General features: G+C 35.5%; 1 protein-coding gene across 1 annotated transcript in view; it reads left to right on the top strand.

Annotated features, from left to right (window-relative positions):
• The window catches only part of ATRX (ATRX chromatin remodeler), a 256836-nt gene that overhangs the window by 107425 nt on the left and 131698 nt on the right, over positions 1–17713 (top strand). Inside the window, exons 13-16 of the mRNA XM_060137872.1 lie at positions 3350–3483; positions 3938–4114; positions 9388–9481; positions 15998–16100. Of these exons, the coding sequence (XP_059993855.1) occupies positions 3350–3483; positions 3938–4114; positions 9388–9481; positions 15998–16100 (508 nt within the window). The remainder of the gene's footprint in view (positions 1–3349; positions 3484–3937; positions 4115–9387; positions 9482–15997; positions 16101–17713) is intronic.

Genomic DNA, 17713 nt, shown 5'->3' on the forward strand with positions numbered 1-17713 from the left:
TTCAGGAAAATGGAGGACTGGCTCCATTACTTCCAGCTCTGCCCAGGTTTTCTGCCACAAGAGTGGCACAGCCTGTGCCTCTAATGCTTCTGATAGAGTCGTGACTGCTTTGGATGCTACACCTGCCCCAAGATGTAATGTTGAGCTTTGAGATTCCAGGGGCAGTACCTTGTTGCTTGGATGATTTTCTCAGAAACAGAATCAACTAGGGATCATGACTATACATCCGTCACATGCATACCAGCACGGGTCCAGCCGAGGCCTCCAAAATGATGCTTTGCCAGCCTCAGCTGGTTCTCAAGTGATGATGTCCTTGAAGTCTCTGTGGCCTGTGACTCAAGAGTTAAGGTAGTGGAGTTTCCCTTAAAGCATCTCACAGCAGGCTCTGTAGATGGGACACATCTCACCTCAACATGTTTGCTGAATACTCAGGTTGAAGGTCAGCCTCAGCCCTTACTTAGGTCCTTCAAATTAAGTTCTAACTTTGAGGTGTCGGCTATGCGATAGGCTAGGTGTGTGATACAGTAGGTCTTTGACATATTGGACATGAGCCATCAGCCATAATTTATGCAAAATAATTTAACTTTATTATTCTTTTTAGGGCTTAATGTATATGGCTGTACATTAGGCTTTCCTTTGCTCAAAAGGTGTTAGAGGGGAAATTTAAAACATCTTAGTGAGGTAAAGCTTAGGGAGTCTCTATCACTTTGTATAACTGTCAGTTTGGAGAAAAATGGGCATTCTCTGAAGTTTGTAAATTTTTTTTTGCTTCTAAAGTATCTGTGATTGTTCTATATATTATGGTCTTACTGAAGGTTGTTGCTAAATCAATTAATTCTTCATTATGTGGATCTCATTTTATTTTCCATGACTTATGTGATTATTTTAAGTTGGTATAGAATCTTATTGTTTTATATATTTCATAGTTCTTCATGACAGTCTAGAACTTTAGTATTTGTAGGTTTACATATTTTGACTTTCCATTTAGTAGACATATTAGGAGTCTAGAGTTTGAAAGAAGAAATATTATGTGGTTTGTTAAAGTTAACAACCAAGTCTTTACAGATTATACAGAATTTAAGACATTTTTTTAACTTGTAAATACAAACTGAAATCAGGTGATTGAACTAAACTTTAGAGTAACTAAATTAATAATTGTATTTTTGTTGGCTATTATTGTACCACCCAAATGGGTATATAAGATCTTGTAACTGCAAGTAAACTATGTTTTCCTATTTGTAACCTATTATCCAGTGCTTCATATTATATGCACACTCGAGCACGCACACACATTTATTCATTCCAAAACAGTGTTTTTACTCAAACTGGCTTGAGAAAGTTCTTCCTTGTTCATGGGAAATGATAATGTGGTGTGTATTAAATATGATTTTAGAGTTTTTCCAGAAAGATGCTTTTAATAAATTTAAAGAACCACTGTTTATTTTGAAACTGTTTCCTAATTTGTGGAGGGTGTGTTTGTTTATTTTATAAAATGATAAAAATAAATGATATTTGGGTTTAAATTTTTTTCTTGACGAAATGAAAAGTTGGCAACCCTATATTAGTCCCCATTTTTAAAATGTTTACTGTGTGCAACCGAAGTCAGCAAACCACTGATGTAGAAGTTTAAGAGCAACGAAGACTTAATTGCTCAACTCGAGTAGGGTTTTTTTTTTTAATTTTTAAAATTTTTGATGTGGACCATTATTAAAGTCTTTTATTGAATTTGTTACATTATTGCTTCTGTTTTATGTTTTGGTTTTTTTGGCCGTGAGGCATGTGGGATCTTAGCTCCCTGACCAGGGATTGAACCCGCACCCCCTGCATTGGAAGGCGAAGTCCCAACCACTGGAACACCAGGGAAGTCCCCAACTCCAGTAGGATTTAAATTGGAGTGATCTAATTTTAGCAAATCAAGTTGGAAACCCTCAGAAAAGCTAACTCATCTGTGGTTTCCTCTTGCAATTGGTAACTCTCCACGTTGTGTAAATATTCCTTATCTATCTGGTTAGGGGGGAAGTACCAAAGGGCATATAACAAGCATTTATGGAAGTGATTAGCTATTTTGTTTGCTTCAGTCTGTTTAGGTGCCTTTGCTATATATCTTTGAGTATAAATAACAATGAACAGTGTATCAAATAAAGTTAAGGCATTAACATGCATTGGCATCTCCTACCATTGAATGTATTCTTGATTTAAATGTGAGTGCTTGTTAAGAAATAAAAAGAGGAGTTTCAAATCCAAAAATAACAAAAGTTTCATAATTCCAGTTGCAGGTTTTTGACTGAGCTAGAGTTATTCTTGATTGCAGAGTAGATGTTTATCCACATAGAAGTTAGTCCATGGAAAACCAAGAATCATGTCAACTTTTGAGCCTTTCTGTAAGGTATTCCTTTGTTAACTGTGATTTATGAATTTATATCAAAAGCTGCAAAACACTTCGTCTTGCACAAAAACTGCTTTTATCGTACACTTTCAAATATCTTCCTTTAGTGCAAATATGGAGATTTTTTAGGAATATATTTTATTTTAACATAAGATGGTATTAAAGAATTATTTTCTCATGCTTTTAGCAGTTGATTTTTTCATTAGCAAATTGGTCTTTGAGGAGCATCTTGAAAAATTTTGATATGTTTGAGGCTAATGCACTATCTACTTCTTTGGAAAGTGGAAACTCATTTATGGTAGTTTTTGTTCTTTTAACTATGTATGTGGTTAATAGCACTCTTGCCCCTTCTCTGCCCTAGTTTGAATATTATTAGGGATTTTTGATTGCTTCACTACTTATGTGTTGTATTCTTTCATTTGGTTAGAAGAATTTATGAAGCAAATTGAAATTTAAGGGCCAAAATATTATCCACTAGTTTGAGGTACTGTTTCACAATAAAGTGGTTTATTACACACTGATTTTATAAGAAAATGTTTTGCTGTTGAATAAATCCTCTCATGTGGAGTTCAGTGTTGGAATGCCATTTGTCTGAATGAATTGATTTACCTTTGTGGGCCTGTCTTGATATTGTAGTTGTTGGATGGTGGCAGCAGAGCAAGTGTCGGATTGGAAAGTTATCCAGCATGAAGTTGGAATTGGTCAAAATAGTTAGTAGAAATGTCCCTGAGATTTTTCACTATATTGCAGAATTGTATAGAACTGGGAGAAAATCAGTGCTAAGAGCATTTTCAAAACTTTTGGTTGGTAGTTTAGGTTAAAATATGGTTTTGATAGCCTTTTCTTTATAATAAAATATCTATTGACACATTTATTTCTATTTTGATACACATAATTCTTTTTGTTTTTAATTTGTTACACTTCACCACCAAATATATAGTTTTTATTGTCTTTTTACTCAAGAATTGCCAAGAAGATGCTTTTAGAAGAAATTAAAGCCAATCTTTCCTCTGATGAGGATGGATCTTCAGATGATGAATCAGAAGAAGGGAAAAAAAGAAGTGGAAAACACAATGAAGAAAACCCTGGAGATGAGGGTGAGCTCCCCAAAGAGAAGTATAGGATGCCATAATTATTTGACCAATTCAGGCGTTGAAGACTGTCTGACCATGAAATCTCTTAACACATGCATTTGAAGTTTATTAAAATGTTGAAAACTTTACTACCTTTACTCCGTTTGAATATCTGGTAATAATTGTGCAAGTTTTGTCAGTTACTGCCAATAAACAGATGATTTTAAAGGAAAATATTTTTTACCTTTTAAAAAAATCTATAAATGTATACTGGTGATATTTAATCAATATTTAATAATAGTAATAGATCAAGTTTGATGTATGAGATAGCCTGTTATCACCAATGCAACCCAGATAAGTACACAGCTCTGATCAGTTCCATAAATCATGATAATTGTCAACAAACAAAATATGTAGTTTTACAACATTTTAAAGGAAGAAAGGCTGAAGGTTTTACTGATTTGTTTTCTCCATTTAGAAGCAAAAAATCAAGTCAATTCTGAATCAGATTCAGATTCTGAAGAATCTAAGAAGCCGAGATACAGACATAGGCTTTTGAGGCACAAGCTGACTGTGAGTGATGGAGAATCTGGAGAAGAAAAAAAGACGAAGCCTAAAGAGCACAAAGAAGCCAAAGGCAGAAATAGAAGGAAGGGTAAGACATTTTAATTCTGATAGCAAGGAACATACTGGTTTTATAAACTAAGTATAGTTGTGAAATTTAAGTATATTGGCTCCAACAGTTGACCACCTATATTAGGTGAGTATCAGCACACTGACAACAACTATTCTGAGAGTGAAATAAAGAATTTAGAGTGGGAAGATAACCCAGAAACTTGAGAGATGACACAAAGACTATTTTTGACCTTTAGTAGTCATATACATTTAGATTAAAAAGACAAAGAAATATGACAATAAATAAAATATGCATTAAAGTTATGTAGAAAATTTAAGACTGCCTGTAAGTGCAGGAAGAAATAATGAGGAAAGATAGAACATACAATTAATTTGGATAGATTTATGCAAGTTTATATGTAAAACTTTAGCCAGATTAAATTTTTATTACATTAAAAGTCTGAGACCTTCTGCACTGAGTTACTTACCTGTTTCCAGCATCATGGTAAACATCGAGGATACAAAATGAATAAGGAAATCATTGTCTTATGTGATAGTTTTCAACCTGACTACACATGCAGTTAACTTGGATTTAAAAATATACCTATGGCAGGGCTGCACCCCAAGCCAATTACAGCATAATTGGTGGTGGTGGGACCTATGTATCCATATGTTTTAAGAGCATCTCTGATATGATTTGGCAGTCATTGGTTTAATAAGAATTATTGACATTAATATTATACGAAATTATAGTACCATGAGGGTTGTCTTGTATAACAGAGGTATTATAAAGTGTGGCACTGAGAGGATTTCTTTAGCTTCTTGGGGGCTAGGGGTTATCACCAGAGAAGACTTCACAAAGATGAAGAATTTCACCCAGCAGATCAAGTTCTAAATGGGGAGCAGGTAGATGTGTTGTGAAGATGTATAATATAAGCAGGGAAAAAATTATAAAAGCCTCTGCAAATTGTTTAGCACATGGTGGAGGGGATGCAATTGATGTGGTATAGTTGGAGTATAGGAGGGAGTAGGGAAAGGAACAGCAGGAAATTAGGCTGGGCCAATAAGACAGAGACCAGATACTAGAGACCTTTGTAAGCCTGTGTTTCTCAAACTGAAGTACTTGGCAGTGGACTCATGGGTATATCAGGCTATAGAGTAAACATGGTACATCTCTTTGGTGTGTTCATTTTACTTGAGAGTTGGTGGAGAGCATTCTTATATTAAGTAATCACATATATTGAGGAATTAAATGTGAACTTTTCCTGAGAATTTCGGCTAACAGGAAGTTTAAAGAAAGTTTTTTCTTCTTTGGGGCAGATTCTGAAGACTTTACTAGCCAATTCCTGTCGGGCAGATTAACTCTTCTTTGCCACTAGGAATAAGAAAGCATTTTTGGAAGTGTCTGAGAAGTATAGTAGGCTCTATAGGATGGAGAGCCATTGAAAGGTTTAAATTTTTTTTAATTTTAAAAATTATTTTTATATCATAGCTATATTGAGACATAATTCACGAACCATACAGTTTACCAGTTTAGTGTATAATTTGTTTTTAGTGTAGTCACAGAGGAGTGCCACCACTTTTTAAAAAACTTTTTATTTAAGGTATATATACAGAAAAGTGTGCATTTCATAAGTGGATAGCTTGATGAACATGTATGGCACCTCAAGACACAGGACATTCGTTACCAGCACTCAAGAATCACAACTTCAGCACAACCACTCATTTTTTCCATTGAAAGATTTCAACCAAGGTTGTAATACGTTCAGATTAGTTGCCTGTTATTCTGTGAGACTGAAGGCTTTGAATCCATTTGAAGGATATTGCCATAGTTGATGTCAAGTGTGGTTGTTCTGGTATAAGTGTAATAGTGAGATTACCCAGTGGACCTGTAATGTTGTGCAAATAGAGGGCTAAGGAAAGAATCTTGGAATCCTGAACATTTAAAGGGCTAAAGAGCAGCAGCTATCCATTAAAGAAGAGGAGGAAGGTACCCCCCCACCCACACATATACTTAATATTTCATGGATATTTTCATGTAGACAAATAAATAATAGTACCTCATTTTGTGAATGTTCTCATAAATTTCTTTGCAGCCTGAGTACAAGCCAGTCTTTCAGATTCTATAAAGGAACTGAGTGATTTAGCATTCTATAAAGGAACTGAGTGATTTAGCATAACAACATGATTTCCTGTGCATCTTCAACAAAAGGAGAAATACTGATTTTGCCTCTGAGGCTTAGCTCAGGAATATAGAGTCCTTTAGTGGGCCAAATACATTTGAAATGCTTTATTGAAACCCAAGTTTTCTGTGACCTGTGTTTCCATTGTCTTCTTCTGTGGGTAACTTATTACCCAGCTGTTTTTTTTTTTTTTGGTTCGTTTGTGTAGAAGGGAGTAAACTAAAATCCCATCATATTAATTTTTCTAATGTAGGTTATGATCATAGTGATTGATACTACATTTGGAGTTGCATGATTTTCCAAGTTTTGCAAACTCTGGTGTCCCTGTATTGTCTGGAAACTTAATGTTGGGTAATGGGGAGAAATCAAAAGCTAATAGCTGAATTATAATATTAAATCAAGTGTAGTATGTGGATTTCAATTTTCACCTAAATTTTTAAAAAGTTATAAAAGTTATTTTGGTGATAATTTCAAAAGTGTAGTTATTGATTGCCTTTATAGTATATGATATTAAAATTGATGTTATTTTTCTCATGCATTATAGTGGTATTTAGTTATGTAGGACAGTGTCCTTATGCTTAAGGGTTAACTGTCATGATATCAGCACTTAATTTCAAATAGTTCAGTGCAAAAAAGCGTGTGTATATGTTTAGGGAGAGATAAAGCAAATGTGCTAAACTTAACAGTAAGTGAATTTAGGAGAAAGGATACATTCAAAAATTCTTTAAAACTTTTGGTAGGTTTGAAAATTTTTAAAATGTTTGATGAAAAATGAATACTAGACTTAAAATTGTATTTAATTACAGGAGAAGTTTGTGTGTGCATGTGGACACCTGTGTTCTCCCAAATTCCCAGTTGCTTAGCAGTTCTTTTTTACTATTGTTTTTTTTTTATTGTGGTAAAATATACATAACATAAAATTTTAACCATTTTTAAGTTTTTGAATTAATTCAGTAGCATTAATATATTCACATTGTTGTGCAACCATTAACACTATCTGTCTCCAGAATTCTTTCATCATCCCAAGCTGAAACTCACTAAACACTAATTCCTCATTCCCCTCTTCTCCCATAGCAAGTCTTTATATTATTTGTGCCTGCCTATGTTTTTTTTAGATAGAATAGACTTTTGATTCTGAGGTCAGCTCATGATATTCTAAAAATATTTTATTTTGACATAATTTTAGATTTATAGAAATGTCAGAAAAATAGTGTGGAGTTCCTATATACCCTTCACCCAGCTTCCCTAATTTAATACCTTACACTTATTACAGCACAACAATCAAAACCAGGAAATTAACATTGATGCAATACTATTAGTTCAACCAGGGTTTGACAGACTACACCTGTAGGCTAAATCTGACCTTCTGCCTTTTTTTATAAGTAAAGGTTTATTGGGGCACTGTTATACTTATTCAGTTACTGCTTTCATGTGTTTACAGTGGCAAAGTTGTGTAGAGATGAGTGGTTGCAACAGAGACCATATAGCCTACAAAGTTGAAAATACTTACCGTCAGACCTCTGACCTCTGATGTAAACTATAGATTTTATTTGGTTATCATTATTTTTCCCACTGATGTTCTTTTACCACTTTGGAATCCATTCTAGGATCCCACATTGCATTCACTTGTCTCCTTAATCTACTCCAATCTGTGACAGTTCCTTTGTCTTTTCTTTCATGACCTTGACACTTTTGAAGTCTATTATCAATTATTTTCTAGACTGTCCATCTATATGTATTTGTCTAGTGTCTTCTCATGGTTAGATTTAGGTTATTAGGCATTTTGACAACAGTACTACAAAAGTGATATTGAATCTTTCTCTGTATCATACCAAAGGTGTATGATGACAATATGTCTTATTACTGGTAATGCTAACCTGATTTAAGTTGCTTAAGTTGGTGTCTGCTGGATTTTTCCACTGTAAAAAGAAAAACTATTTTTCTGTTCATATTTAATATCTTGTGGGGAGATACTTTGAGACAATGCAAATATCCTGTTTCTCATCCATACTTATGCCCACTAATTTTAGCATCCAACTGCCTGAGCAGTTTTTACTGTGATGTATGTGTAAGTGGTGATTTTCAGTTTCTTTCATTACTTCTAGGAAGAGTTGTTTCCCCGTTTATTTATTTATTGCATTGCTTATATTAATATGGACTTATAGATAGATACTTATTTTATTCTATGAGTTATAATCCAGTTGTTCATTTTGTTGCTCACATTGTTCCAGCTTTGCTTATTGGGAGCTTCTCAAGTTGGATCCTGTGTCCTTTGAATATATCCCCATCATTTTTTGAGCACTGCTTTACTTTCTGGCACCACAAGATAGTCCAGGCTCATCTTATATTTTCCCTGCCTGGCTTCCTCTGGCCAGAAAGATATGGGTATTCTCCTGGGGTTTCAGATGCCTGTGTCTTAGTGGCAGTTTTGGTACAGAAAAATAAAATTTTGGAGAGAAAAAATAAAATTGGGAATTCACCTTATATTCTTGTGATATGCAGGGCTCTGCTCCTTTTCCCAGTGCTGTGGCTAGAAATGCAGTCCTCCCAGAGTTTTGCTGTCAGCACCCTCTGCATAGTTTTGGAATTCAGCCGGCCTTCCTGTCAAAACCAGGAAAGAACTGAGGAAAAAATAAAACACATGACATTCACATCCCTCCACAATTTTATGGGGATCATTATTCAGGTTTTGATTTCAGTCCCTAGTCTGCCTGCTCTTGTTTCCTTTTCACAGTTCTTAGGTTGTTATTTTATGTATTCTGTCTATAGTTTTCAGTTGTCATAAATGGCAGAGGGTCTGTAATCGCCCTTATTCCACCTTGGCCAGCCTACTTTGCTTGTTTTAAATAACCAGAATTCTTTTATTGACAGGCAATTTCTCATTTTGTCAATTCGTATACAATTAATACTTACATTTTAATGTAGAATCATAATTTTATAACCATAGTTGGATTTTACTTGATTTTTTTATAAATACCATTTGTATCATTAACTGGTCTAATCTATATGACATAATATGTACTACAGATATTATTCTCATAATACTCTTAAGTTTTAATGTGAAGTTACTGACAAATTGCATTTCTATTGGGAAGTATTTAATAACTTTTAATATATATTTTTATTCAAGTGAGCAGTGAAGATTCTGAAGATTCTGATTTTCAGGAATCAGGAGTTAGTGAAGAAGTTAGTGAATCTGAAGATGAACAACGGCCAAGAACACGGTAAATATATAGTATTTTCTAAAATTTTAGGAATTAATCTGAATAACCATGCTTCAAATTATTTGTAGAAAGTTTGCTGTTACTAATAAAGTAAAATATTTAACATTTTGATTTGAAACTAATTATTAAAATTATTAATTTAAAAATAGTATGTATAAACATGCTATATATACTTGAATTGTATGTTCTAAATTAGGTGGACTTTCAGTGTGCAAAAACACGCTTAACTGTAATTTTTCGTTGTTGTGGTGAGAAGTTGTGGTAGGTAAGAGGCTCTGTAGACAAACTACTGCACTCTAACTCCTGGCTTTACTACTTCCTGTTTGTATGAATACTCTGTGCTTCAGTTTCCTCATCTGTAAAATGGGGGATTACATTATTATTTACCTTATTGATTATTGTGGGCATTAAATGAGATGGTGCATGTAAAGGACTTATAATAGTGCCTATTTGGTAATTAGTAAGTGCTCCATGAATGCTAATTATTGCTGTTTGTAGTACTACTAGTATTATAGTAATTAAGATGTGTTTGTTCTCTCAATACACATAGCTACTGATCTAGATTACAAGTTATTTAAAATTTTGCTTCCTTCTTAGCATAGTATTTTAGATAATAATAACCGTTCTAAGAAATTTTTATTTCCTCCAGAATAATATGATACTTCTATCAACTTATCAATTTGTGTTTGTGTGAGTGTATATATGTATATCTACATAGCTGTTTGCACTTGTAAATTTTAAAATATTTGAGGTTGTTTTAGATTAATACCAGGTTGTGCCTGGAGTATAGTAACATACTGTACTTCAGGGAAATATAAAATAACAATAGGATACAATGAGAATTTTAAAGCACTGAGATGGAATTCATATAGCACAAAATTCACTATTTTAAAGAGTAGAATACAGGGATTTTTAGAATATTCACAAAGTTGTGCATCTACTACCACTATCTAATTTCAGAACATTTCCATCATCCCAGAAAGAAACCCTGTACCTCTTAGCTGTCATTTCCCGTTCTTCCTGCTTCTCATCCCCTGGCAAAAACTAATCTATTTGTGTATGGATTTACTTATTCTGAACATTTCATATGAATAGATTCGTAAATATGTGTCTTTTTTATGAATGGATTTTCTCAGTTAGCATAATGTTTTCAATGTTTATCCAGGGCTGTAGCTTGTTTCAGTACTTTATTCCTTTTTTAAAAAGTATTTTATTGAAGTATAGTTGATTTACAATGTTGTGTTAATTTCTGCTATATAGCAGAGTGATTCAGTTATACATATTTATATTCTTTTTTGTATTATTTTCCATTATGGTTTATCACAGGATATTGAATATAGTTCCCTGTGGAACTTGAGTATAGTTCAAGTAGGACCTTGTTGTTTATCCATCCAATATATAATAGTTTGTGTCTGTTAATCACAAACTCCCAAGTCCTTCCCTCCTTCACCCCCTCACTCCCCCTTGGCAGCCACAAGTCTGTTCTCTACGTCTGTGAGTTTGTTTCTGTTTCATAGATATGTTCATTTGTGTCCTATTCTAGATTCCACATATAAGGGATATCATATGGTATTTGTCTTTCTCTTTCTGACTTACTTCACTTAGTATGGTAATCTCTAGGTCCATCCAAGTTGCTGCAAATGGCATTGTTTCACTTTTTTGACGACTGAGTGATATTCCATTGTGTGTATGTGTGTGTGTGTGTGTGTGTGTGTGTGTATGTACACACACACCCACCACATCTTTATCCATTCATCTGTAGATGGACATTTTAGGTTGTTTCCATGTCTTGGCTATGGTAAATAGTGCTGCTAGGAACATAGGGGTACATGTATCTTTTTGAATTATAGTTTTATCTGGGTATATGCCCAGGAATGGAATTGCTAGATCATATGGTAACTCTAATTTTAGTTTTTTGAGGACACTCTATACTGTTTTCCATAGCGGCTGCACCAATTTACATTCCCACCACCAGTGTAAGAGGGTTCCCTTTTCTGCACACCCTCTCCAGCATTTATTATTTGTGGACTTTTTAATGATGGCCATTCTGAATGGTGTGAGGTGGTACCTCATTGTAGTTTTGATTTGCATTTCTCTAATAATTAGTGATGATGAGCATCTTTTCATGTGCTTTCTGGACATCTGTATGTATTCTTTGGAAAAATGTCTATTTAGATCTTCTGCCCATATTTTTGATTGGGATTTTTTGTTATTTTTATTGAGCCGCATGAGCTATTTGTATATTTTGGAGTTTAATTCCTTGTCAGTCGCATTGTTTGCAAATATTTTCTCTCATTCTGTGGGTTATCTTCTCCTTTTGTTTGTAGTTTCCTTCACTGTGCTAAAGCTTTTAGGTTTAATTAGATCCCATTTGTTTATTTTGGTTTTATTTTCATTATTCTAGGAGGTGGATCTGAAAAGATGTTGCTGCAAGTTATGTCGAAGAGTGTTCTGCCTATGTTTTTCTCTAAGAGTTTTATAGTATCTGATCTTACATTTAGGTCTTTAATCCATTTGAGTTTATTTTTGTGTACGGTGTTATAGAATGTTGTAATTTCATTCTTTTACATGTAACTGTCCAGTTTTCCCAGCACCACTTATTGAAGAGATTGTCTTTTCTCCATTGTATATTTTTGCCTCCTTTGTTGTAGATTAATTGACCATAGGTGCATGGGTTTATTTCTGGGCTTTCTATACTGTTCAAATGATCAATATTTCTGTTTGTGTGTCAGTACCATACTGTTTTGATTACTCTAGCTTTGTAGTATAGTCTGAAGTCAGGGAGCCTGATTCCTCCAGCTTTGTTTTTCTTTCTCAGGATTGCTTTGGCTATTCAGGGTCTTTTGTGTCTCCATATAAGTTTAAAAAATTTTTTGTTCTAGTTCTGTGAAAAATGACATTGGTAATTTGATAGGGATTGACTTGAACCTGTAGATTGCCTTGGGTAGTACAATCATTTTGACAATATTCATTCTTCCAATCCAGGAACATGGTATATCTTTCCATCTGTTTTTGTCATTTTTGATATCTTTTATCAGTGTCTCTTGTGATTTGATGACACTCTTTAGTGTTGTGTTTGGATTGCTTTTTCTTTTTTGTGTGTGTATCTATTGTAGATTTTTGGTTTGCAGTTACCATGAGGTTTTGATATAACAGTCCATATATATACAAGATTGTTCTAAGTTGCTGGTCTCTTAGTTTCCAGAGCATTTCCAATATCCTGCATTTGTACTCTTCTCACGATTGCTGATTTTGACATCATATTTGTGTGTGGTTGACTTCCTACCTTCACTGTATGTTTGCCTTTACCAGTGAGCTCTTCCATTCATAATTTTCTTGTTTCTAGTTGTGGCCTTTTCTGCCTAGAGAAGTTCCTTTAGCATTTGCTATAAAGGTGGGTTTTGTTGTATTGAATTCTCTTAGCTTTTGCTTGTCTGTAAAGCTTTTGATTTCTCTGTTGAATGTGAATGAGAGCCTTGCTGGGTAAAGTATTCTTGGTTGTAGGTTTTACCCTTTCATTACTTTAAATATATCATGCCACTCCCTTCTGGCCTGCAGCGTTACTGCTGAAAAATCAGCTGATAACATTATGGGGATTCCGTTGTATGTTTTTTGTTGCTTTTCCCTTGTTGCCTTTAATATTTTCTCTTTGTCTTTAATTTTTGTCAATTTGATTAATATGTGTCTTGGCATGTTCCTCCTTGGGTTTATCCTGTGTTGGACTCTGCACTTCCTGGACTTGAGTGTTTCCTTTCCCACGTCAGGGGAATTTTAAGCTCTTATCTCTTCACATATTTTCTCAGGCCCTTTCTCTCTCTTCTCCTTCTGGGCCCCCTATAATTTGAAAGTTGGTGCATTTAATGTTTTCCCTGAGGTCTCAGACTGTCCTCCTTTCTTTTCATTCTTTTTTCTTCATTTTGTTCTGTAGCAGTGATTTACAGGAATCTGTCTTCCAGCTTATTCATTCTTCTGCCTTATTTATTCTGCTATGTTTTAAAATATATATATATTTATTTATTTATTTATTTTTGGCTGTGTTGGGTCTTTGTTGCTGCACGCAGGCTTTCTCTAGTTGCAGTGAATGGGGGCTACTCTTTGTTGCGGTGCTTGGCCTTCTCATTCCAGTGGTTTCTCTCATTGCAGAGCATGGGCTCTAGGTGTGTGGGCTTCAGTAGTTGCAGCGTGTTGGCTTAGTAGCTGTGGCTCACGGGCTCTAGAGTGCAGGCTCTGTAGTTGTGGCGCATGGGCTTAGTTGCTCCGCGGCATGTGGGATCTTCCCAGACCAGGGCTTGAACCCATGTCCCCTGCATTGGCAGGTGGATTCTTAACCACTGTGCCACCAGGGAAGTCCTTATTCTGCTATTGATTACTTGTAGTGTATTTTTCATTTCAGTTATTGTGTTGTTCATCTCTGTTTGCTCGTTCTTTAAATCTCCTAGCTTTTTGTTAAACTTATTTCTTGTATCTTCTCAATCTGTGCCTCCATTCTTTTTCTGAGATCTTGGATCATCCTTACTATCATTAACTGAATTCTTTTTCAGGCAGATTGCCTATCTCCACTTCACTTAGTTGTTCTTCTGGGGTTTTATCTTGTTCCTTCGTCTGGAAAATGTTTCTCTGCCATCTCATTTTGTCTGTCTGTGTTAGTGTTCTCTGTTCCGCAGACTGCAGGATTGTAGTTTGTCTTGCTTCTGGTGTCTGCCCTTTGGTGGGTGAGGTTGATCCAGGGACTTGTGCAGGCTTCCTGTTGGAAGGGACTGGTGCCTGCCCACTGGTGGGTGGAGCTGGGTCTTGTCCCTCTGATGGGCAGGGCCATGTCAAGGGGGTGTGTTTAGAGTCGGCTGTGGGCTCAGGGGGACTTTAGGCAGCCTATCTGCTGATGGGTGGGGCTGTGTTCCCACTCTGTTGTTTGTTTGGCCTGAGGCATCCTAGCCCTGGAGCCTGCAGGCTGTTGGGTGGGGCCCGGTCTTGTTGCCAAAATGGTGACCTCTGGGAGAGCTCTTGCTGATGAATATTCCTTGGGGCCTCCGCCACCAGTGTCCTTGCCCCCCATAGTGAGCCATAACTGACCTCCACCTCCCCAGGCGACCCTCCAAGACCCACAGGTTCATCTGATCCAGTCTCCTATGGAGTCACTGCTTTGCCCTGTGGCCCAGTGCACATGAAACGTTGTGTGCACCCTCCAAGAGTGAAGTCTCTGTTTCCCCCAGTCCTGTGGAGCTCCTGCTCTCATGCCCCGCTGGCCTTCAAAGCCAGATCCTCTGGGGTCTTCTCTTACTGATGTCAGATCCCCAGGCTGGTGAGCTTGATGTGGAGCTCAGAAGTCTCACTCCTGTCAGAGAACATCTGTGATATAATTATTTTCCTGTTTGCCGGTCACCCTCCCAGCCAGTATGGGATTTGATTGTGTGGTGAAAGCACCCCTCCTCCTGTCTCAATTGTAGCTTCTTTGGATGTAGAACATCTTTTTTGGTAGTTTCCAGTTTTTCTTGTTGATGGTTGTTCAGCAGTTAGCTGTGATTTTGATGTTTCTGTGAGAGGAGGTGAGCTCAAGTCCTTCTACTCTGCCATCTTGTCTCTTCCCTCATACCTAAATCCTAGAGTAAATTTCTAAAAGTGACATTGTTGGGTTAAAGTTTTGCAATTTTAGGACTTTTCATATATATTTTCACGCTATCTTATAGAAGTCAGTTTTTTCATCTCCCAGCAGAGTATGTAAATAGCCATTTCCTCATTCTTTCAACAATAAAACAATGAGCAGTCTATTAACTAGAACGTATATCTTAGGGGAACTACAATCCATTTTGAGTTAATTTTTCTGTATGGTGTAAGATAGGGGTCCAGATTCATCCTTTCGCATGTAGATACCCAGTTGTCTGAGCACCGTTTGTGAAAAGACTGTTTTCCGTATTGCATTGTCTTGACCTCCCTGTGGAAAATCAATTGACCATAAACATAAAGTTTTATTTCTGGACTCTCATTTCTCTTCCATTGATCTGCATGTCTATCCTTTATGCCAGGAACGTACTGTCTTGATTAATGTAACTTAGTATACCAATTCCTAAGCGCAAAAATACATTACTCACCACAAATTGTTGTTACTGTTTTTGTTTTAATTTGTGTGATCTGGTATGAAGAAAATCATATCTAAGTTTTGTAATCTGTTTTTTTTTAATTTAAAGAGATGGTGAATATTTTTCATGTGTATATTGACCATTTATATTTCTAAAGGCCCTCCATCCATCTTATTACTCATATGCTAAACCTCCCCCTTGAATAAATTAAAATGTCGACTGGATTTCTGTTTGATTTTTTTTAACTTTATTTTTTTGATCACTGGATTTCAAATTAAGGGTTCTCCTTTTTGAACCTAGTGAAGGTTTTTTTGGCTCTTTGATTTTTCCTTTATCTTTTTTAGGAATGTACACACAGGTAAAGCAGTTCTAAAATAGTTCATAATTTACTTAAGGAAATTCATCGTGAAGTATTTTATTTTGCATTTTAAATATTCTTTAGGTCTGCAAAGAAAGCAGAGTTGGAAGAAAATCAGCGAAGTTATAAACAGAAAAAGAAAAGGCGACGCATCAAGGTTCAAGAAGATTCATCCAGTGAAAACAAGGTAGTAAATAATGAGATTTACTGTGTGCGCTTGGAATTACAACTGGTACAGTAGACCATTGTAAATATGTTATTACATCTTCTGCATTCCATTCATTAATTAAATTCTACTCATTTATTTTTTTAATTTATTTTCTTTTTTTAACATCTTTATTGGGGTATAATTGCTTTACAATGGTGTGTTAGTTTCTGCTTTATAACAAAGTGAATCAGTTATACATATACATATGTTCCCATATGTCTTCCCTCTTGCGTCTCCCTCCCTCCCACCCCCCCATCCCACCCCTCCAGGCTGTCACAAAGCACCGAGCCAATATCCCTGTGCCATGCGGCTGCTTCCCACTAGCTGTCGACCTTACTACGTTTGTTAGTGTGTATATATCCATAACTCTCTCTCGCCCTGTCTACTCATTTATTTACATTTTAAATTTTGTGGAAGAATTGACTTACTGAAAGTATAAATATGCAGAAGTATTAACTTTGATATATTATCAATATTTTTCTTTTCCTTAACTGAATCTAATGGAAGTTTTAAGCTGTTCTAATTCATTATTTCCATTCTTAGGGCTATAGACTTGATGTGAAGTATTCTGTCTGAAGACATAAAACATAATGACTCATGTGATTGAATTTCTTTTACCAGTGGAGTCAGTCAATTTAAGTTTCTTGTACAATATATAAGCAGAATTATTTAGAGTACAAGTTCTCTGTAATGTTTTGTCAATCCTGTTCTCTTTTGGGGGGAGTTCATTTTTTTAATGAACCTTTTAACCATTTCTAACGTGCAATTCAGTGGCCTTAATTACATTCATAATTGGGAACTCTGTACCCCTTAAACGGTAACTCCGATTCCCACCTATCTGCAGCCCCTCATAACATCTAATTCTAATTTCTGTGTCTATGAATTTACCTGTTTTAGGTATTTCATACAAATGGAATCACACAGTATTTGTCCTTTTCTGTCAGGCTTCTTTCATTGACATAATGTTTTCACGGTTCATCCACGTTGTGGCATATGTCAGAATTTCCTTTCTTTTTAAGGCTGGATAATATTCCACTGTATGTATATATCACTTTGTGTTTATCCATTCATCTATTGATGGATGTTTGGGTTGTTTATACCTTTGGCTATTTTGAATAATGCTGCTGTGAATGCAGGCGAGTCCCTGCTTTTAATTCTTTTGGTTATAATCTGAGAAGTGGAATTGCTGGATCATATGGTAATTCTGTGTTCAACTTTTTGAGGAACTGTCACACTGTTTTCTCAATGCACCAGCCTTCCAGTTTTTCTACATCCTCACCAACACTTTTTATTTTCTGTTTTTTTTTAATAGCCATGCTAATGGGTGTGAGTTAGTATCTCATTTGTGGTTTTGATTTAAATTTCCCTAATGACAAGTGATGTTGAATATCTTTTTATGTGCTTATTGGACATTTCTGTGTCTCCTTTGGAGAAAGGTCTGTTCAGTCCTTTGTCCCCTTTTTAGGGTTGTTTTATTAATACTCTTCTGTATTACAAAGTGTAATTCTGAAGCTTTTCAGTACGTTTTCTTCCACCTTTTCTTGGTATGTTAATTGGAATTTCAAGTGGACAAATTAGAAAACTTTATAGTA

This window comes from Lagenorhynchus albirostris, chromosome X, assembly GCF_949774975.1.
Source record: "Lagenorhynchus albirostris chromosome X, mLagAlb1.1, whole genome shotgun sequence".
In the NCBI taxonomy this organism is placed as follows: Eukaryota; Metazoa; Chordata; class Mammalia; order Artiodactyla; family Delphinidae; genus Lagenorhynchus; species Lagenorhynchus albirostris.